The following is a 21,775-nucleotide window of genomic DNA, read 5'->3' as shown; positions in this document are numbered from 1 at the left end:
ATCTGCTGCGGAATCTGCTGCGGAATCTGCTGCGAAATCTGCTGAGGAACCTGCTGAGGAACCTGCTGAGGAGCCTGCTGTTGCTTCTGAGCAACCTGCTGTGGCATCTTTGGGCCCACTGGCTGACTAATTTGCGGTTTAGTGCTGCGATCCACTGGAGGACCCATGGAGGAACCCAGCTGTACACTGGGAACTGTGTTATGCACCGGATTCGCTGTCCAACTGGTGCTGCCCAACGACAGCGAGGAGCTGGCATTCGAGTGTTCTGAAGTCCGACGCAATCGCTGGCTAACCGATGTGGCCATCGATTCCGGTTCGGGCTCATCACCGGAATCGTCCATGGGATAGGTGACCACGTAGGAGGTGTTGGTCTCACCTAAATATGAGTTGGCATTCTGATTGCTTCTGGGTGGTGTGTACGTGGGATTTGCTTGATAGTTTATCGAGGGCATGCTCACAGCAGGTGGCATTGACATGGGCGAATTGGCGAACTGCGGCTGTCGTTTGGGCTCAAAGGTGCTCAGTTGGGGGAAGAGTGGTTCCACTAGGGGCGCCTGATATTGCCGGCCATCGGGCGAAAGACAACCTGATTTTGGCGAACTTGGTGCCGTTAAGGGTTGCCTCCTTTGGCCGTTATTGCCAACTGAAGCATTACCAGGACCACCTCCAAGCTGCTTCATCGTGTAGAGCAGGGACTTGGCCGCCCTTGAGTTCTTTCCGTAAACCTCATCGTCACTCATATGAGCGTTCCTTCTGTCCGCCACCCTAACTGCCGTTTGACTGCGTGGCTTCCGCATCACCTTCGTTTCGGCCCGGTACTCCAGCATATTGTTATCCGAATCCAGATCGAGATCATCGTCCGTATTGTCTGTCATCAGTGTGGGATTCGGCATGGTCATGAAGCTCGTGGGACTATTGGGTGGACTATCCACATCCACATCCACCGGACTGCTGATGTAGTCGAATCTCCTGCTTCCAGGTGGCGGCAGATAAGTAGGATTTGAGCTTGTAAGCACTAGAGGTGCACCCAGGGGGTTGGTCAATGCCTCGCCCTGTTCCACAGCACTTGTTAGGCAAGGTTGACTTCGGTAGTTGTGAGCACTAGCACCTTGTTGACGTCGCACTGGCGGGAAATCGGCGTACGTAAATGAAATATTAGTGGGCGGCGGTGGTGCTTGATACACCTGTCGCGGTGGTGCAGCTGTTCCCGGGTCCATGGCATTTGGCAGGGATGGTCTCTTCTTGAACTCACTCAAAGCTGGTGCCTTTGAGCGCAGGGAATTGTGACGCTGCAGATAACCATTATTGCCATTGGGATATGTTGGCTGCTGCTGTTGCTGTTGCTGTTGCTCTATGTTATCCCTTAAGGACCTCTCTTCAAAGTGATGCGCTTTGCGTCGGAAATCGCTATTGTCCACCTTCGGTTTTGCCACCCAGGGCAATCCGATCGGTGAGGTGGCTGTTGAGGATGGCGAGGGTGTATTGCTGTATGAAGTAGCCGATCTTGGCTGCAAATGTTGCTGTGATTGCGGTGGCGGTTGTGTTTGCTGCGTTGGGGGTTTCCAAACGGCTTGATTCGGTTGGGATTTTTGAGCTATGGGCTTGTAAATACCCGGTTGCGGTTGTGTTTCGTTTTCAATGGGACGAAAGACAGACTGGGGGGCGTGTATAAAGTTATTGACTTGGGCAGCCTGTTCCCGCTGTTGCTGGAGACGTAGTTCCATCTCTTGTCGTCTCTGTCGCTCCAGCTGCTCTTGCTGTTGGCGCTGTCTGTCCAATTGCTGCTGCCTTTCGACCTGTTGTTGCTGCAATTGCTGTTCGTAATATTCGCGCTCCAGGCGAGTGCGTTCCTCTCGTTCGTAGCGTGCCTCTTGTTCGAGTCGTAACTGTCTTTCCAATTCCAGGCGACGTTGCCGTTCGATTTGAACAGCGGCAGCAGCTTGCTGTTGCTGCTGGAGCTGCAATTGATCGCGCTGCAGTTGCTCTCGCTGGAGTTGTTCTCGTTGCAGCTGCTCTCTCTGGAGTTGCTCTCTCTGAAGTTGTTCTCGCTGGAGTTGCTCTCGCTTGAGTTGTTCGCGTTGCAGCTTCTCACGCTGCAGCTGCTCTCGTTGGAGTTGCTCTCGCTGGAGCTGCTCCCGCTGGAATTGTTCTCGCTTGGAAAGCTCCCGATGGTTCTGATCTCGCTGACTCTGTTCCCGCTGGTATTGTTCTCTCTGAAGTTGCTCCCGCAACTCCCTCTGCTCTCGCTGCCTCTGCTCCCTTTGGTACTGCTCTCGTTGCATCTGCTCGCGCTGCATTTGCTCTCGCTGCAATTGCTGATGATGCAGCTGCTCTTGCTTGGCCCATCCCGGCACATGACCAGGCACTGGTGGCGGCTTACCCTTGGTCACCGTGGCCGCAGCTCCTGTCTCAAAGGTGTGCTTGATGTTACCAAACTTGTGGGTCCAATTCGAGACACTCCTGCCACCACCACCGCTCCAACCCAAACCAGTCTGATGACTTTGCTTGTTGATAAAAGCCAGGAACTTGTGATCGTTCTCAGTTTTTGGCTCAAACGGTGGCACTGCATTGTGAACGCGTCGCTTGACACTCACCTGCACCGCTCGCTTTAGACCCATATGTGGACCATGGTCATCTTCCAAATCCGAATCGGAATCACAGTCTGCCATATACTTGGCCTTTGCCTTGGGTATATCGATGGTGTTGGCTCGCTTCATTAGGTGTTTCTTGCCGCCACCAAATCGATTGGAATTCGAACTGGAATTCGAATTGGATTGCGAGTTGCTGGCGGAGTTTCCATTGCCCTCGGGACTAGAGTTCTGTGAATTCTGATTCGCCTCGTAGCTGGCAAAGCTGACGGCATAATCACCGGAAAGTGGCCGTCTATTGGTGGTATTGGGTCTTAGCTGCGATTGATTTTGGGTGGGGCTTGACTGCGTCGCATTGGGCAGATTATTAGGTGACTGCAGTTGCTGCACTTGTGGCTGTGCCACAAACTGATTGGGACGGTAGAGTTGAACTGGCACTGCACTCGAGCTCGGTGACTTACTCAGCGCAAAGTCCTTGCCCTCCAGGATCAGCATGTCCTCCATGTACCGTCGGGCGTCGGCAAGTTCCTCACGACTAACACCAACTGTGTGCCGACTGTTACGCTGCCGACGTTTGGCGAATCGAGATTGTCGACTATCCGCTTCCGGTTCCGGACTACCGGCTTCGGCTTCCTTCTGATTTTCGCCGACCTTTCGATCCTCTGCCAACTTTTCGGGCGCACTGAGTCCACTCTGGAGGCGGGCCACCAGGCCGAGCAGAGCCTGCCGTTGACCCCCATCGACGGCTAGCTCTTTGCCTTGTTTCAGGCTGCTCTCCAGGCGGCTGAGGGCATCGGTCACTTCTTCGACCAGGCTGCGATTCGCTTCGCTGGCATCGCTGCCACTCTGTTGTTGCAAGGTGTCACGCAATCCAGCGGCCAGCAAACGCAAATCCTCGCCGCTTTCCGTGCCGGAATCCTCTTTCGAGGGCACGCTCAAGCGGCTGCCTGTGCTGGGTGCTCCAGAACCCGGTACAGATTCGGATCCCGATCCAGCCCCTGCGACTGGCATCATATCCGGCTTGCCTTTGTCCCTGGACCTAACCACTGTGCTAACCTGGCTACTGCTAAGACTACTGGATTTCCTACTACCTATGCTACTGCTGCTGACTGGTCCTGCTGCTCCTGTGGCTCCTGTTTTCGTGGTTTTTGCTGGCAGGGACTCACCCTGAACCTGAACACCGTCTGTGGTTGAGGAGCTGCTGGTACTGGCCAGCTCAACTTTGGCTAACTTTTTGCTAACACTTTCGGTGACTTGGCTAGTCTTGGTCTCCGTCTTTTCCACCTTTTGCACGGCTTTCTGCTGGATCTCCTCTTGTTGCTTGGTGACCTCTTTTTGGGTCACTTCCTTTTTGGTGACCTCTTTCTTGGGCTCCTCCTTTTTGGGCGGAACTTCTTCCTCCTCGTCACTGTAGTCGGTCACCTCCTCGATGATCTCCTCATACTCGCTGGCGCTGCTTTCCTCCTCCTCCTCCTTCGACGTCTGCTTCAAATTCTTTTGCGCTGTTCGCCACAGCGAAGAAAGTTAAAAGATAATGGAGAGATAGATAGAAAGATAGAAAAGTGGTGGAAATGCGTAAGATTCGCAACGAAAACGCAATCAAGCAATAAAAAAAACTGGAGTGGGAAACAAAACCTGCTCAGTTGATCGAATATTCCAAAATGGTGGAGAGATTAACATATATATTTAAGAGAATCTTAAATGGTCAGATCACAACAGTTGTAACTGTTTTAGGACGTTTGTCTTTTGAAAGCCGCTAAGACCTTTAAAATCCAAAATCTCCAATATACTATACGTATTCACCATTCATTCGTATTCAAACTTCCAAGCATCGATAAATATCGATCAAATAAACGGTTACAGAATTGGTGTATCGGTGACTTGTTTTTGGCGTACAATGGATCGATTCCAATTTTATGTGGGTCTACGACGTGAGACTTTCACTTAACGACGACAACATTGAAGGATAAATAGTACAACAAAGTAACGATAGCACTTTAACGATAACGATGTGTGCAACGCGACGAGGAAACGATAAATGTTCATCGACTGGGGAGGAGCAATGGACATGACCAACATCAAAACGCTGGGTGGTTCAGTACCTGAAGACTAATGATAACCAGAGAAAATCGGATAAACGGTTTAACTTTGATGCTATCGACTTCAAATTTCCTGCCTAGCTAGTTGCTGTGCGCATTATCTACAAGATACAGATACAGAACACAATATATAGAGACGGGTTTGCCTCGATATCACTGCGTTTCCATGTGGAGATCGTGGGCGTCTCCGCTGTTGATGAGGTGTTGAGCTAATCCGCTGGCTTTTTATTTTGGATGGGGAACATTACGGAGTTGTGGAAATTATAGAGGCACTCACCTTCGCGTTCCGCCATAAGTTCGCGTAGACGTGCACGGATCTTGCGACGCTCCTCGTAGGTGGACGCCTGTTCCAGCTGCAAGCGTTCGATGATAAATGATGGTTAATCGATCGAATTTTCGGCAAACTGATTTACAGAAATGTTTGGGGGTAATACTCACCAATTGCTTGAGCACTTGCTCGTCCCAAATCTCCTCAATGTCACAAGTTGTACGTGTAACTGGTGCTGAGGAGCTGCTGACCTTGTTGGTGGTGTTGGTGGTGTTATTGGTGGTGCTGGTGCTATTGCCGGACTTGGTGTAGGTGTTGGTTATCCGCGTGGTCTTCACCTGAAAGCGAGAGCAGAAGATTTGGCGGAGATCAGAAAGCGTTCAATTCTTTTTCGTTACTTGTTGTTTTTTGTTTATCAACCGGAAAATTTCATTCGAGTTTTGTGTGTGGGTGAGAAACAAACGCCAGCTGTTTGGGCCTGGCTAAATAAAGCACGATGAGCACATTCGCCGGCCACAGAATCCACGCTAGCCTAGCCAGCGCAATTATTCACTTGCCAAGTGTTGCCAACAAAATTTGGTGTTGGTCGCATCTCCGTCGATCGATGGCCGTGATAAGGCAGAAACCACAAGATCAATTTGTCAGTACAATGTGTCCTTAGCCGTGATTTCGAATGCATTTGCTTGCCGCATTACCCCCTGCTGCTTCCGCCAGCAGTTGATCAATGTCATTGCATACCTGTCGTATGCGTAATATGCCCAAAGTGCGCATACGACATGTTGACCAAAAGTAAAGCCACAACAAAGATGAAATTTTGCCTCACTGTTCTTCAAAAGTAATCAGTTGACAAATAACAAATTGAATAAGTACTGTTTAAAAATATATTAGTGCTGTTTCTTTTTAATTTTCTTCCGACTTTAAAAGGTTTGGCCAAATATGAAATGTATTTTCTAAGAATTTTTGGCTTCTTCACTCTTAAAAGCGTTTAAAATCTAGGCCACAATTGAGCCATTTCCCTCAAGAGTTCATTGATATTGAGCGACATCAAAATAAAAATGTTATCAGCGAATTTATGGCGAAAATTAATTTTAATTGCGCCCAAAAAAAATCTGGCAATAAAATTTCTCTTTGTGCTGGCGGACAGCACATCTGATAAATCAGCTAAAAGCGTTTATAGACCCCTGAATTGATGGCAAATATTGATGCACACACATATAGTAAATGCCTTTATAGATATATTGAGTGCAATTAAGTATACGCCCCGTTGGCCTGCAATTTTTAATGACGAAGCACAGCAAAGATGAAAAACAACGCAAATAGCCAAATAATAAAACAGCTCTCTGTTTTCTATTCAATTCTCTCGCTCTCGGCCAGAATGAAAAATGTAGTTGTTTATATCAATTTGACCAAATTTGGTCAGCGGCATGGGCAATTTTTATTTTCAAAAACCGACTTCCAACATGTTCGAAAAACGCCCCCGCTCTTCCTCTTGCAACACGCGTTGCTATTTATAATTATAAATTATTTAAGCACACACACACACATTTCTAACGGGCGAGCCGGGTATTTCAGGAAAAGTTCCTCATTTTTTCGTCTCCCATATTCTTTCCCTCGCTCCCTGCCCCCAGCTCTTTTGGGCTAAACTTTATATAATATTTGTGTTGGTTTATAAACAAAGTGTACGAAAACAGCAACAATCAAACCAAGAATTAATTGCCAAACATTTTTACAAATCCCGCCACCTCCCCCTTGTTGTTGCTATAGTTTTTGTTGTCAAAATGTGGGCCAAAAACTACAACGCGTTTCATCTAATTTGACTTGGTTTAATTTGAATTTTATTCTTTTCACTCTGGGTTTATTTTTAATAATTTTTCTTTTTGTTAGATGTTCTTTTTTTCTATTTCACTTTGGGGGACTGAAAAGGCTTGCCAACTATTTGGCGCAATTCCGCCAAAGCGTAACAAATAGAGGGGTAGCAAACCAAGCATGGAAATCAAAATGGAAATTGCAAAAAGAAAACAATTAAAAAGATTGCTTGGGCGGGGGAAATGGGGAGTGCAGCTGACCAAAGCGATCATTGCCAGTTAGCTGATTTTTCAGCTGCACTTGGCCATTGACTGCTGCTGCTGGCCAACAGTCGTTCATCTCGCTGCCTGTGATTTTTCGGCTTTGACACTCACTGCCTGAAATGTGGAATGGTGGAAAGGGGGCAGCGACAGGCATTTGATTGATGGCCCCCAATTTGTAGCGGCACCCAGACACTGCCGAAAAATGGAGCACTTAAATATAGAATTATCACCTTTTCTTAAAACAATTTCAAACTTACAATTTCAAAAGATTTTCAATTGAAATATGATGGATTTAGTTAATTAGCAAAGCTAGCTGCAAATGTAAGCAAAGAACTGTCGAAATACTAGTTAAGTGCAACTCACTTTCTTTCTGTCAGTGCACTTTCGTGCTTAACAACAATCTGATCAATATTGACCCCCCACCAAAAAAAAAAATAAAAAAAATGAAAACTTCACCAATCAAACACACGAAGAAAAGTTTTCCATGCGAAAGAATAATGATTTTCATTTTGCGTTTCCAAATTGACTTCCTTTCGTTTTCGTTTTCGATTTTATTTTTTCTTGGATTTAGTTTTGTTGTGTTGTGATTTGTATTTTTAGCTCGGGCAAAATGAGAAATTATTTGACATGCAAAATGCGAAGCAAAGACAAAGGCGAAACAGCCAACACGCACACACCGTGATTATGAAACGGCAAAAAGCAGGAAGAAGCAGCCGGCCGACAAAAAATGATTGGAACGATGGGAGTCGCAGTTAAGACGGTTTGACAAAGCCCGATGTGCGGCATATACACCACTCACCTCAAACGCACCACAGAATGCAAGATGAACTTTACGAATTGCATCTATGCATATCGAGGCAGAATCATGTTTTTCGAAATTTGAGTGGGCTTAGTTTCAATGCTTCAGCTGTTTTCATCTGTCGTCGGGACTTAACTCATTATCCCTTGTGTTTTCCAAACCTCGAGAGATTTCAGAACAATATTTTATTTGTGTTTTCCAAAGTCAGCTATGAACTGTATAGTTGTGTGTGTGCTCTTATATAAACAGCTTGTCATGTTTATTATTATTTTGAAAAACGTTTATGCAACCAGCCAATAGCCTTAGAGAATATACGTGTATGTTTTACTATCCATACTAGCACAGCATTTGGACTTCCCTAATTTGTTCAAGCTCACTTCCCAAGTCAGTGTGATAGGGGCATAATGGAAACCGGCTTCCCAACTCGAAGCACTTGCAGCAGCAGCCGATGCTTAATCACCGAACGCAGAGCTGCTGAGCTGAATAGGGGCAGCTGGGGGGCTTTGGGGGATCGGGGGGACTCGGAAGGCTGAAGCGGCGTTTGAGGATTTGCCGATCTGCATGTTACGCTCAGATAAGTACAGGGGCAGCAGCACAGCACACCTGAAAATGGCAAAAACAGAAACGGCATTTTTCTACGTTCCAGTTCGATCGGCTGGAATCGTGGATCCGTGGAGCTTGTCATGGACTCTGCCTTATGGAGTGTACGTTCTGGAGTGAACGCCACTATAACGGAGAACCTAACATTAAGTGGCAAATACTTGACAAAGTACTACACTTACATACTTCATATCCTTAAGAGAATACTTTGGAATATTGCACTGTTAATAGATCGCAGCATAAACTTATTTTAAGATCTACAAATTTGTATTCCCAGCTGTTTTAATTCGGTAGGTAAACATTAGCTATTTCCAATTCTAAAGATTCTTTGAAGTTAAATATAATAGCACAAAAATAGGGCATTTTCTGCGGCTGCAGGGTAAAAAGTGAAGAATCTGCTTTTTGATCCCAAGATTGCAATTGCATCTGAAGCTGAGTTGGGATTTGTTTTAAAGGAATACCCAATTGAAGGAGAGATGATATAAATGCCATTTTTCTTTGAATCTGACTTGTGTGTATATCGGATATATGTAGGAGAATTCCTATAGCATCGGCTGTGGGGAATTTATCAGTGGGATTCGGTATTTAGTTCACACAAGTGGAGGAAACGGGAACATCAGATGCCAGAGTCCGCTGCACATGCACCATCCCAATGCCCAATACCCAATGCCCAATGCCTGCTGCCCCCTCCACTTTCTGGTTCCTCCTACCATATTGTGTTGCCCAAAAATGCTCCAACATAGTCCGAATAGTCCGTATAGTCCGTAAAAATAGTGCCCGTCGTTGGAGCTATTTTTGTCGAAATTTTCCGTACGCTTGACGCTCTCATTCATGCATCCTCCTCCTGCTCTCCGCTCTGTTTTTAAATGTATTTATTTATTTATTTGCTCTATAGCTGGGAAGATGAGCGTGTCTGTATCTCGGCAGACTTTTATACATATATACATGTATGTATAAATAGCTATATGTATCGGTGGATATAGATCTTTCAAAATATATATCTATACATCTATACGAATGCGAATAGATGTGTGTGTATAGAGATCGGTGGCGGTGTCGTCGCCTTTCAGGTGCATTTTGAGGTGTCGTGACAGGAATGCTTCGTTTTGCCAGCAAATTATGCGCACTAAAAATAATTGACAAAAGCATTTGCCCTCTCCCCTCTCCCCACTCCCCCCTCCCCACTTTTGCCCCATCATCACCGCCACCATCACCATCACCATCATCATCTTGCCCCATAAAGTTATATGAAACTTACGCCGTGGTCTGCTCTTGTGTTGCCCCTTTTATTTTGATGTTGCTCGCGATTCTCGGGATGTTGCAGAGTTAAACCAAATATGGACACTCGCGTTCGTTCACCATATAACGATATAACGATAGTATAATAACAGAACTGCACAGTAAAAAAAACTACAAAACTTGTCTTTTGTTATGCGCTTCTATTGCTTATTATTACTCCTCTTTTCTTTTCGTTTCTATATTTTTTGTATTTTTTTTTTTGTTAACACAAGTGGTTCGCTTGGCACTCTTTTATTCTTTTTTTGCTTAGCTTTTTTGCCCGTGATTCTTCGCACAAGTGATCGATGCCGCCTCTGAGTTTCTACTGACAATTTCGATCTCGATGCCGAGATGCGCTTCTGCCTCTGCTGACGTCGACGTCGTCGCTGCCGCAGCCACTGCTAATGCCCGTTAGTACAGCAAAGGCCGAAAAAATAGCACTCAGCTTGTTAAAATAAATGTCTAATATTTTTGAGCGATTGAGCAAATACAAATATTCACTACTGATTTAAAGCTCACACCACAATTTGTTCTTTTTTCATTATGGTGTAACTGTGCATAAAAACCTTTCCTTTTCTATTGATGTGACTTTATTTAACTATCAAGCTAGTGTACTAGAATTTGCATGGTATTTCGTCATTTGGATTTGATGGCTATTCAATTGGCCGTTACTGTACTTGTTGCTTTCTGACCAGCCAGGCATTGCGCATCTATCGCATCTCTTCCTACATCGCATCACGCACACGGCACACACATGCCGCAAAGTGCCCCAGCGTCACAAGTGCGAGCGGGACGGGTGAAAGGTGGGGAAAGAGCAACGGTTGTTGCACACCAAATCTCTCCAAAGACGAGAGAGCGTGAGACTGTTGGGGACAGCGAGAGCACGCGCTCAGTTAACGGTTAATCGAGCACGTGCACGTGCTTGCGCGCATCATTGAGGTTAGGTTATGCTTGCATGGCACTTGCTACAACAAATAGCGCCCAGATCGTGCAACAAGTGCTGGGAAAACTGTAGTAAAATAAGGCTTATTTCGCCACTGTGCATATGGGAAACATGGTAAATTAAGAAAGAATACGGCAGTAACCTATAAAACATTCGATTCAAAAACTTTCGTACGTATTTTTGTCACAACCTCCAGATTTTTGGCCAAATCAATGGAACTACATATTTGTCTAAATATAAATTGTCATATATTGTTGAGTTCTTAATAAAATATTATTTTTATGAACTAATATACTATAATAAGCTCGTATTTGGATTTAAAATCGATTACCATTCCAGTTTGAAAGGAAATTTAAAAGAAATTGTTGTTATGTTTTTAGTGAAAACTTTTTTTTTACTTACGCCTTGACTATTTAAACGCTGACCCGTGGCGGTCGGTGGCAACATGCTCTCCACGCCCTGCATGATGACACTGGCTCCCAGGAATTTGTTGAGCAGAGCACGGGCTTCGCGATCCTCGCTGGAGTCGCCGGGCTCCTCGACTGGAAAGTTAAATATCACGATGAGCGTTTTGTAAAGAGAAAGGCGAGTGTATAGAGTTCTCACCATTATCCGCATTGCGCATGCGCTCGAGGACATCGTCCACACTGGTCACCTGGCGCTGATCGGCACTGCTGTTGAGGAATGATCGAGTGTTGCTGGATCGAGTGGTGCTTGTGATGTGGCTCTGATTCTGGCGCATCTGTGGTGCCTCGATCACGCTGCAAGCCTCATTGGATTCGCTGTCATCCTCGGTTTCATCTTCATGCTTCACCAGCGATTGGGCGATTGAAGAGTGGGTCGAATGGGTGGATGAGGAGGATTCCTTGCGGATGAATTTCTCGCTAAGCTCCTTCACCGATCCGCGACGCACATATCGGGCATCCTCGGGAAGCGCTTGCTGCGACTCCACCTTCTTGAACTCTCGCACCACCCGGGCATCCAATAGCGGAGGTGAGCTATCATCCTCATCCTGAAGCTGCTGCTTTATGGCGGCCAGTTCGTCCGCATTGCTTGAGTAGATGAGTTCCTTGCGCTCGTGACGTGGCGGAGACTTATTATCCGAGTAGAACTGTTCCTCAATCACATAACCTGTGACTTCTGTATGGCGGGAAGAATGGAAATTGAATAACATTGTGTATGGTTAGGTGACTCCGACAACCATCTTCTACTCACCTTGCTTGGTCTCACAGGGTTCCTCTGCCGGTGGCGTCGTCTTCTTCTTGAGCGCCCGAATTCCGAAGAGCGGCAGTCCGTTCTCGTCCGTGGGTCCCACACCATAACTGGAGGTGATCGAGTCCTCTTCGCGCTGCTTGTTGCGTGTGTTGGTGGTGCTACTGGAGCTAGTCGTGGTGCTGGAACTGGTCATTGTACGAGTGATCTTGCCACTGCTCGATGTGGTGCTAGAGGTGGATCCTTTCCGGGCAGTGCTTCCGTTCGTTTGGGAAACGGTGGGATGCCCCTTCAGCACTTTGGAGCGATCCGCCCAAATGGGCCCTTGAGCTGGCTTGCTGGGAGCGCCGCGAGTCGTGCTTGTGGTGGTGACCTTAGTAGTTGTAGTGGTGTTTCTATCTCCTGGCGATTGCTTTCCCGGCGGACTAATTCGGCGCTTCTGCGCGGGACTGGCACTTCTTTCCCTCGGCTTCACTGGCGGCTTGCCCTGGGGCGAGGTTTTTCCCGGTGCTGTTGGGGTTGTGCTGTCCACCTGTTCCACTCGCTGTTGTTGCTGCCGGCGGCTTGTGGTGGTGCGAACCTCCTTGGTCTTTACTTCAGCAGCGCCCGCAGGACTCTGATCTCGCCTCTTGGGTAGCGGTGAACTCTTACCCGGGGTTGTGCTTGTGGTTATGGTAGTGATGGTGGTAGTTGTACCCGCATTGATCATATTCTTGCGTATAAGACGCATTTGTGCACGAATGCGGCGACGCATTTCGTAGCTTGCAACCGTTTCCAAAAGCTTCTCCAGTCGCTGCAGATCGAAAATTTCCTCGATCTCCAGCTCCAAATCGGAGTCCTCATCCTTACCCTTCAGCGAAGTCTTTCTGGGCTCATCTGCACCTCTTGACGGGGTCTTTCTCGGCACATCGAATTTCACGGATGAGTTGGGATTGCGTGGCTCCACAGGGGATTCATCCTCTACGGATGATTTTCTGGAATAGTGACTCTTGTTGATCTCCAGCGAATCGCGTCGAATGTGCTCAAGTGAACTCTTTGTGTGATCCATATACGAGGGACGACGAGCATTTTGCTCGGAATCCACGTGTGTTTCATGGACTTGTTCAAACACATTCCTGCGGCTAGCCACATTTCGTCCTGTGGGGCTCGTCGGATAAGTGGTGGTGATGCTCTTTTCTGTAAGGGATTCAATGGGTGTGATTTCGGGTTCGTCTTTGGATGGGTTAGTTGAAGTCGGTTTTGGGGTAGTTGTCTTGGTGGTGCTCGGGTGCTCAGTGGTGGTGGTGGTGGTTGTGGTTGTGGAGGTCGTGTTCAAATTGGTGGAGGTGCGTCTACTGGGCGATCGGGAGGGAGATCGCGATGGCGAACGCGATGGCGAACGCGATGACGTTGGGGATGGGCTCTTTCCTTGGGGCTTCTCGCTGATGTGTGAAGGTGGCGCAGGTCCCACCACCTCTACGTCCACATCCACATCTTGGACTACCCATGACTGCTGACTGATTTCCTCCATTCGTTTGGAAATGCTGGTGGTCTTGGGTGATGACGATTGGGCTGGGGAATAAGCCGAAGGAGTGGTTTTCCTTGTTCCCGGCTTGGTTACATTGGTCACCTGATTTCTGTACGACCTCTTCTCTTCGGTAATCAAACTGGTGCTTGGACTAGGTCGTCCACGAGTTCCATTTAATTTATTTGGTGAGGGCGTAGTGCTGGACTGGCGTTCTGGCGAGCGCTGGCCAAACACAGAGGGACGGTTAAGGATATCCTTTTGACGCTTAATTTCAATAGCTGTAGTGTGTGCCTTGGTCATGGGCAGAGGTTCATCATCGAATTCTTCTTCAGGGGAGAACTCCGGCTCTTCCTCGGATTGTCTCAGGGGTTCCTTGTGTGGTTCCTTTTGGGGTGCCTTTTTGGTTAGCCTTTCTGGTTCCTCTTTGAGCTTGGTTTGCGAATCCTTTTGGGGCACCTTTCTGTTCAACTTTTCAGGTTCATCTTTAGGCTTTGAAAGAGGTTGTTTCTTGGGTTCCCATTGCGTTTCCTTTTGAGGCACCTTTTGCTCCCTTTGAGGTTGCTTTTTAGGCTCCCATTGTGAAACTTTTTGTGGAACCTTTGCCTGATATTTGGGTACCTTTGCAGGTTCTTCTTTGAGTTGACTTTGAGGTGATTTTTTCTGTACCTTTTCGGGTTCAGCCTTGGGGTTCCTTCGTGTCTCTGTGGTTTCCTTAGTTTGTTGCTTAAATTCCTTTAGGGTTTCCTTCTTAGTCACAGTTTGTGTGATCTCTTCCTCGGTCTCGAGTTGGCTAGTTTGATCGTCATCCTCCACATCTGTGCCCCGATCGAGCTCTGGTTCTGACTCCTCATCCAACTCGCGCTCTGGCTCGCTCTGTCGGGAAATATGGCGCTCAATGTTGGCTACTAGACGTGGTGACTTTTGTGGCATAGTGGGCGCTAACTTCTCGGCTGTGTCGATGAACTTGTGAACTTTCTGGGAGACACTCAGGGTACAATCGTCCCGCAGAAGCTCCTCATCTATCTCCTCCAATCCTGGGCGCTCGATCTCAGGTCGAGGAGAGAGTGACGAAGGCCTGATTACATTCTCGGCAGTGCGCAAGAACTTGTCCACTTTCTGATTGATGCTAAGCAGGCAATCGTCATTTTCAGGGATCTTGGCGTTCGCATCAAATTCTCTGCTAAATGGTGCGGAAACCTTTGGCTCCTTAACCTTCTCAGCTGAGTGGGTGAATCGGGATACCTTCTCGTGCACACTCAACAGGCTCTCGTCTGTATCGGGAGTATTTACGGGATAGTCCAGGCTCTTGGGAGCCTCCACAGTGGGATTATCCAGAATATCAACCTCTATGCCATTTGAGCTAAGCAGCTCGGAAATTTGACACCCAACATAGGTTTGAGATTCCTCCTCGAAAATCGGAATATTTGTAACCTGTGGCTTGCGACGTGGCTCATCATCGGGCTCCTGTACCACATCCGGATAACGAGGCTTTCCCGTTTCCAGTTCAGCGGGCACGGGAGTTGGCACAATCCTGTCCGGAGATGGTTCCCTAGAGCTCTTTGCCTGCTGGATATCGATGATCACACCCTCTATGTCAGTAGCCGTGCTGATGCGCTGCTCGCTCAGATTGATCGTCTTGGTGGTGCAACACTTGCTGGGTCGGCTCCTTTCTCCACCTGGCTTTAGGCTACTCATCTCAGGATGAGGCTTACTACCACTCACCTTAATGATATTCTCGCTTGTGGAGCGCGTGACCTTCTCGGTCTTATCGCGACGAGTCACTCGGGGTACAGGTGCTGACTCCTTGCGCTCCGTTACCGGAAGCTTTCTTATCGGACTGGGCGCGTTTCCGGTGCTACTTGGAGGTCGCCTCTCCGTTTTCGGTGATTTGGGCGCCATGTGATCTATGATGATTTCCGTGTGCACGGAAATATTGCTAGATCGCCGGCGTTCGTTACCCACCCGAGTGGGACTGGCATCTGGGGAAGAAGAGTCTCCATCTATGTCGTCTTCTGGATTTCGTGTCTGTGCCGGAGTGGGCGTTCGTGTCTGTTGGGGAGAAGTTTTTTGCTTGCGCGGCGAGGAACGAAGGCGATCCTTAATCGAAGGCGAACCATTGGTATCGCTGGGCTTCCGACCCTGACGAGTTGTTGTTGTCGTTGTAGTGGTACGTGTCTCCTCCACCAGGCTATCCCGCTTGCGACCCGTCAGGGAATCCTTGCGAGGACTCTTCGCAGCTGGCACCTTTGTTAGTGGTTCTTTGGGCTGCAGTGGCTGTTTTGTTTTTGTGGTGCGTGAATTGCGACGTTCGGTTTCAGATTTTGTGACAGTGACACTGGTATTTTTCTTGGTGTCCGGTTCTGAATCCTTTTCGGGCTCCGATTCGGTTTCGAGTACCCTCTCTGGAATACTTTTTTGAGATGGCTTCGTATTCTTTTTGGGAGTGGTTGGACTTGGAGTACGCGGTCTCTGGCTGATTTTCTCTACAACAGTTTTTCCCCGGCAATCGATAACCTTTTCGGTCACAAAGTTTGACTCCACTTTGGTGGGAATCTTTTTTCCAGAGACGGAAGATACTGATGGCGATGCAGTAGAAGAAGGAGGCTGTTGATTCTTTGGAACTGTGCGTTCAGGAGAAGAAGGCTTGGATCCATGCTTGCTAATGACAATGGTGGTCTCTTCATTAATATTAATTGTCTCGGCATCGGCTTTTGGATTCCTAGGGCTCTCCTGGGGATATTCAGAAGGTTCTGGTTCTTTCGGATACCTACGACTTTCTTGTTCCTGAGGATATCTTGGAGTATATCCTTTCTCGGAATGAACAGGACTCTGTTCCTTCTGTAGAGTAATAGGAATATCTTGATCCTTTCTGGGAGATTTGGGAGTTTCTTGTCCCTTTGAATATTTGGGACTGTCCTCTTCTTTGGGTGCCTTTTTGGATGGTTTAACCAGAATCTCCACTTCCTCTGCCTCGGTTACATCCACAAAGAGCTCCTCCTCCACCTTAATCTTAGGTTGTGTGCGTACCACATATGTCTCAGTCACACGACGTGGCTTATCATCTTCATCATCATCGGGGCAATCCTCAATTTTCACTTGAATGGTTTCTATGGTTGTGTGAGAAACATTCCCATCTTCCTCTTCGTTATTCGGCCGCTCAGTGTAAGTTCCCTGAGTATCGCCATCTTCCTCCATACCCAAAATCTGGCGACAGCGATCCTCGAAGGTCTCACGACGAGTCAAGCCCTTCTTGCGGAAGGTGGGCGACTCTTTTACTTCGGGCTGAGCCTCAACTTCAGTCGGCTTGGAAGGAAATCCGCCATCTGGACTTTCAACGGTCTCAGACGGCTTGGTTTTCGGTTCAGTATTCGCTGTGGTCTGTGGTCTCTTTTCGGAAATGGGCTGATTCTGGTTAGCTCGTTCGTTCGTTAGAAATTCTTCGTTTAAATGGTTGGTGGTTCGTTTTTGTGTAGTGGTAATGGTGCTGCGGAACATTTCCTCCTCCCGTCCTTGCTGGCTGGTAAGATCCTTCTCCGGGCTTTGGCGGGACTTCTGGGGAATTTCCTTGGACAACTGCTTCTCAGGACTTTGCCGAGGTGAAATACGGGGAAGGCCAGGACCTTGATCGCGAGTCTGGGGGTCGGGTATTTGTTTCTCTGGACTTTGACGAGGAGAAACACTAGGATGCCTCACTGCAGGACCCTTTTCGGGACTCTGAGCTCGAGGCAATTGCTTTTCGGGACTTTGACGAGGTGAGACATGGGGTTGGGTCCATCCAGGAGTCTTCCCGGGACTCTGAGCACGGGGAAACTGCTTTTCAGGTTGGCTAGGCGTGTAGACCTCATGTGGTTGCTTAAAGGCCGGCTGCTCCTTCTCAGGACTTTGTCTGGGAGTTGCCCTAGGCTGCGGTTTCTCGGGACTGTGGGGCCTAGTCGCAGGTTTTCCAGGACTTTGAGCCCCAGGTGTTGGACTTCCTGAAGCCGTGGGCGAACCAGGTGTTCCGCTTATCTCTTCAATGAGAATCAGCTCATCGATCGAGAGCTCACGATCCTCCGGATGGGAGACGCGACGACCCTCGAAAGTCGTTTCCCGCTGCACCTGACGTGGCTCCACACTGGGCGACTTGGAGCTACGCCTCAGCTGTGGCTCCGGTTCGTCGTGGGGCCTCCTCGTTGGGTGGGGCTTCTTGTTGGCTGCAACGGATCAGGGCATAAGACTGGGGGACGCAAGGAGCTATGTGAACTCGTCTACTTCCTCAACCGCTGTGTGTAAGGTGAACGTATGTTGTGTCTACTATGGCATAGCCCTGGTTAATTGGTTAGGATTAGTCACATCTACGCTGGCAGCTTCCGCTACGGATGTTAGGCAAATTCTACGATATTAGGCAGGCACAGGCGCGTTCTCAGGCAATGTCGAACCGCAAAAAATAAATTAAACACCCATTAGAGGAAGCTCGAGAGAAAGAAGGGTTAGACTTGTAGTGGTAGAGTTAGGGTCGCAGATCTCTCTCAGTCTGCCACCCACAAGATTGGCATCCCAGTGTGTGATTCAGTGCAAATTCGGCTTTTTTTGTGTAATGTGCGCTTGGTCAAGACATTGAACATTTCAGAGTTGCAGTTTTGGTAAACAGTTTTCAAGTATATTTATTTGCGAAAAATCCAAAAATAAAGAAGTAAAGATAGCATAGTTAGGTGTACAGAGTTTCTTGATTTGATTGTGTTTTTTTTTTGTTTTTTTTTTTGCCTACTTTCGGGTAGTGGTTGAATTCAAGCCTTACCAGGGGTCCCTGAGCTCTCGGCCGTCTCGGGGTTTTCCCCCTCATTTCCCAGCTGGTAATATTGACGCCGCACACAGGGCGCCTCTTCCACCACCTTTGCCTCATTTGCGCTCAGCTTCACCTTGCGGATCGGCTGGGCATCGGTATCGGCAGGAGTTTCAATTGCAGATTGTTTCGGGTGATTCTGCAGGTTGTCGGAGGAGGTGGTGGCGGTGGTTGTTGTTGTTTTGCGGGTGGTGGTTAGTGTTGGTTCGTTGTTAATAGTAGGAGGAGTAGTTGGTGGCAGAGAGAATATGTCGCCGGGCTTAGTGGTAGTATACGTATACTGTGATAGCTTGTTATCTGAAGGATATACATTCATATACATAGTTCATAGTTCCAATATTTATATAGCATATATATTCATGTGGTTTCAATTATTTTTTTTTTTTTTACTAAAAAGTCATCAAACTTTTTTTCTCTTATTTCGTACCTGGTGGTGCGGAACTGGCTGGTGCTGAGGTGGGTGGTGCAGCGGTTGTGGGTGAGGCTGGTGCTGGACTGGGACTGGACTTGATGGTACTGCTAATGGTGGTCGTGGTGGTGGTCACACTTCCTCCTGCTTTTGGGGTGGGCGACCTTGGCTCGCTGGGAGTTTTCACCGGCTTGGTGGTCTTGGTCTTAATGGTGCTGTTGGTGACATTGCCACCTGTGTGCCTGGTCACAGTGGTCGAGCTGATCCTGCTCGATTCCGATGGCGCCTGGCTGTCATGGGAGCCCTCACGCATTTCCCGACGGAATGTGCGATTCGAGGAAACACTCGATCGTGGCGTCTGGTGGTGCGAGCCCACCGAGGTGGTGCTGTCCGCCGGCGAACTGCTGCGTAGCGAGGCGGCAAATGCCCGATGGGCGGCATCCACCTCGCGCTCCTTTTGCAACTGACGCCGCGTCAAGGGCTCCGAAGTTGTGGTTGTCTTGGTGGTTGTCTTGGTGGTGGTGGTGCTACCTCCAGTGGTGCTGGGCCGCGATTGACTCGGTTTGCCGGCTGGTCCGCGTGGCGAACTGGCGTAATCGTCGCGTGGCTGAGATCGACGTGGACTTCCGGATCGCGGAGTGAAGCGTGAGGGGGCATTGGGGTGCTCAACCTGTGTCTCAATGATCCGCTCCGTGTTCGTCTTGCGATTGGCGCTCTGATTGCGACTCACCGTCTTGGTCGTGTGCAACACCTCACCATCGGGTTGATCGGAACGAGTGGTTGTGGTGGTTGTGCGCACCGAGGGAAAACCATGGGTGCTAAAATCCTCCTCCACCGGCTGACGTCTGGTGGCGGGCTGCTCCCAGCTGGGCGTTGGTGCTGGTGCCTCCCTCAGCTTCTGTGGAGACCTCTGCGGCTCATGCGGCTCATAATCATCGCCCACAACCTCCGTTTCGACGGTGCGCTGTGAGCTGGTCTGCTGCTTCACTTGGCGGCTCTTCTCCGAACGTACCACCACCACCTCCTCGCCAGCAATGCCGGGTCTTTGTGAGGGATATTCCTGAGTGGGCTTGTTCGGACGCACCGAGGGGAAACCATGGGTGCTGAAGTCCTTCGCCGGCGACTGGCGTGGTGAATGCGAGGGTGCAGCGCAAGAGGGTGTCGGTGCCTTCTGCACCACCCTGGATATGGGCTGACCACGGTCATCGTACTCCTCCACGGTCTCCGAGGTGGTTTCCGTGGAGAAACGTCGGCTGGACTTCTTCACCGAGGAGAAGCTCTGCGACTCCGTCACATGCTTTTGCTCCACATTGTCGACTACATCACGAGTTTGGCTATCCTGCTCATCCTGTTCACGTCGCTGATTGTGGACTTGGTTACGAGTTTGATTGTGTGTCTGGTTGTTGGTCTGCTTGTGCGTTGTATGGCTCTGACTGGGAGTAAGTTGCTCCGTCTCGTAGCGCTTGTTTTTAACAATGGTTCCGTCCGGCAGGCGCTTAACCGTAGTGATCATCTTGACATTTGGCTTGGGATACTCCACTGTATTGGAGATTATCTCGCCGGGCTGCTCCATTAGATGTTGGACATGGCGTTGATACTCCGGCGAAGCCTTGTCCATGTCCACATAGCGCTTGTTCTCCTCGTAATGCTGTTGGGTCTGGACATTCCGGGTGCTGTTGCTGTGCTCGCGGCTCTCCGTGAATCGCTCCTGCTGTCTCTGGACTTGCTCCTGGCGCTGGATCTGCTCCTGCCGCTGGATTTGCTCCTGCCGCTGGAATTCCTCCTGGCGCTGCAGTTGCTCTTGGCGAATCTGTTGCTCTTGTCGCTGCAGTTGCTCCTGTATGCGCTGCTCTTGACGCCTCTGATCCTGCTCCCATTCGCGCTGATGTGGCTGATGGGGCTGATGGGGCTGATGTGGCTTCTCCTGGTTATCCAGCAGATATCGCGGCTCATCACCGTACTCCACAGTGGATGAGGAGGACACCACCTTGGAGGAGGACGAGGTGGAGGTGGAGCTCATCTTCATCTCGGTGCGACCACTGGTCTCGTCCCCAAAGACCACCGTCTCTTGGAGCTGGGTCTTAGAGCTATCGGAGGCCTGCTTCACGAAGTTCTTGTCATCGCCCTGATGGGAGGCGCTCGAGCGCTGCTCGTTGCGACCTTTGAACTCGGCCAGGCCACCACCATTGAGCTTCTCCACGCCTGCGTTTGTGTTGGGGTTTGTTCGTAGGTTGGTTCGTTGGTTCGTTGGTTCGTTGGGTGGAAGGTGGAAGGTCGAGTGGTGGACATGGACATACAGAACAAACAGAGTTGGGTTATACACAATACTTCACCGACAAGGGACAAGGGGGTTAGATCGCTTAGGCATTTACTGCAAACTCAGCTGGCTGACTTATATGTATGTACAAGTCAAAACCCACGGACTTGTAGAACCAACAATTCGTTATCAATACTCCATAACATTTGCCAGCAAGTCCAACATTCGCCAAGACAGACACTGAGTTTCCAGCAAATGCCACTGTTTTTGGTCAGCTTGGGTGCCAGCCAGACAAAGGGGCTACCACCAAGCAAAACGTATTAGCACTTACCATCTGTTTTGGCCAGAGTTTCGGTGCGATAGGCCCGTCCATCGGGACTGACCTCCGAGGAGGTCTGCACATCCCAACCGGTGGTGTTCGGCTGGCTGAGCGTCATCGAATGGAATCGCAGCTCATGGGTGGGACTGGTCGAGTCGCGCACCTCCTTGGACTTGAGGCTCTGGAAGTTCTGGTCGAGCAGGGCGTCGCCGTGGCTGGTGGCCAACGGATCCTTGCCTGCGTATCCGGCCAGCGTGTTCACGTTGCCATGTCCGTTTCCGTTGGGCTCCGACATTGGGTCCGTTTCGTGCCTATAGAGGTTGCAAAGTCGCGACTCGCGCAGCTTGTAGAGATGCGATCGGATCTGCCTCTTGCGTTCGCTGTCCTCGGACTGCTGCCACTGAAAGGATGAGGCCAAGAATTCCATTAAATTTCGGAAAGATATCATTTTAAAATGTTGAATATGAAAAGTGGTTATTTCCAGTGTATCTCGCTTATATGCACTTGTTTTACTTCAATGTATATCACCCATTTTCGCTCTCAACTCGGTATCTGTATAGATAGATAGGCCCGTCCTTGGGCCAATTAAGCCAAGTGAACTCGTG

General features: G+C 48.9%; 1 protein-coding gene across 15 annotated transcripts in view; it reads right to left on the bottom strand.

Moving 5' to 3' along the window:
• Nucleotides 1-21,775, bottom strand: part of LOC6551545 (smoothelin-like protein 1) — a 40,080-nt gene that overhangs the window by 7,328 nt on the left and 10,977 nt on the right. For 4 of the 15 annotated variants that reach the window (XM_015155880.2, XM_015155879.2, XM_015155882.2 and 1 more), the window contains 9 exons: nucleotides 21,183-21,570; nucleotides 18,613-20,796; nucleotides 18,141-18,482; nucleotides 11,860-17,556; nucleotides 11,251-11,784; nucleotides 11,047-11,186; nucleotides 5,126-5,293; nucleotides 4,965-5,040; nucleotides 3,755-4,090 (listed from right to left, as the gene is read on the bottom strand). In XM_015155880.2, coding sequence (XP_015011366.1) covers nucleotides 3,755-4,090; nucleotides 4,965-5,040; nucleotides 5,126-5,293; nucleotides 11,047-11,186; nucleotides 11,251-11,784; nucleotides 11,860-17,556; nucleotides 18,141-18,482; nucleotides 18,613-20,796; nucleotides 21,183-21,570 — 9,865 coding nt within the window. Of the gene's footprint in view, nucleotides 1-62; nucleotides 4,091-4,964; nucleotides 5,041-5,125; nucleotides 5,294-9,681; nucleotides 10,060-11,046; nucleotides 11,187-11,250; nucleotides 11,785-11,859; nucleotides 17,557-18,140; nucleotides 18,483-18,612; nucleotides 20,797-21,182; nucleotides 21,571-21,775 lie in introns of those variants that run through there. The other 11 variants (XM_015155877.2, XM_015155885.2, XM_001978420.3 and 8 more) reach the window with 8 other exon arrangements.

The sequence above is a fragment of the Drosophila erecta genome, unplaced genomic scaffold (genome assembly GCF_003286155.1).
Source record: "Drosophila erecta strain 14021-0224.00,06,07 unplaced genomic scaffold, DereRS2 tig00000126-arrow-pilon, whole genome shotgun sequence".
In the NCBI taxonomy this organism is placed as follows: Eukaryota; Metazoa; Arthropoda; class Insecta; order Diptera; family Drosophilidae; genus Drosophila; species Drosophila erecta.
The sequence above is the reverse complement of the archived record's forward strand: the minus strand, read 5'-3'. Positions and strand labels throughout refer to the sequence as shown.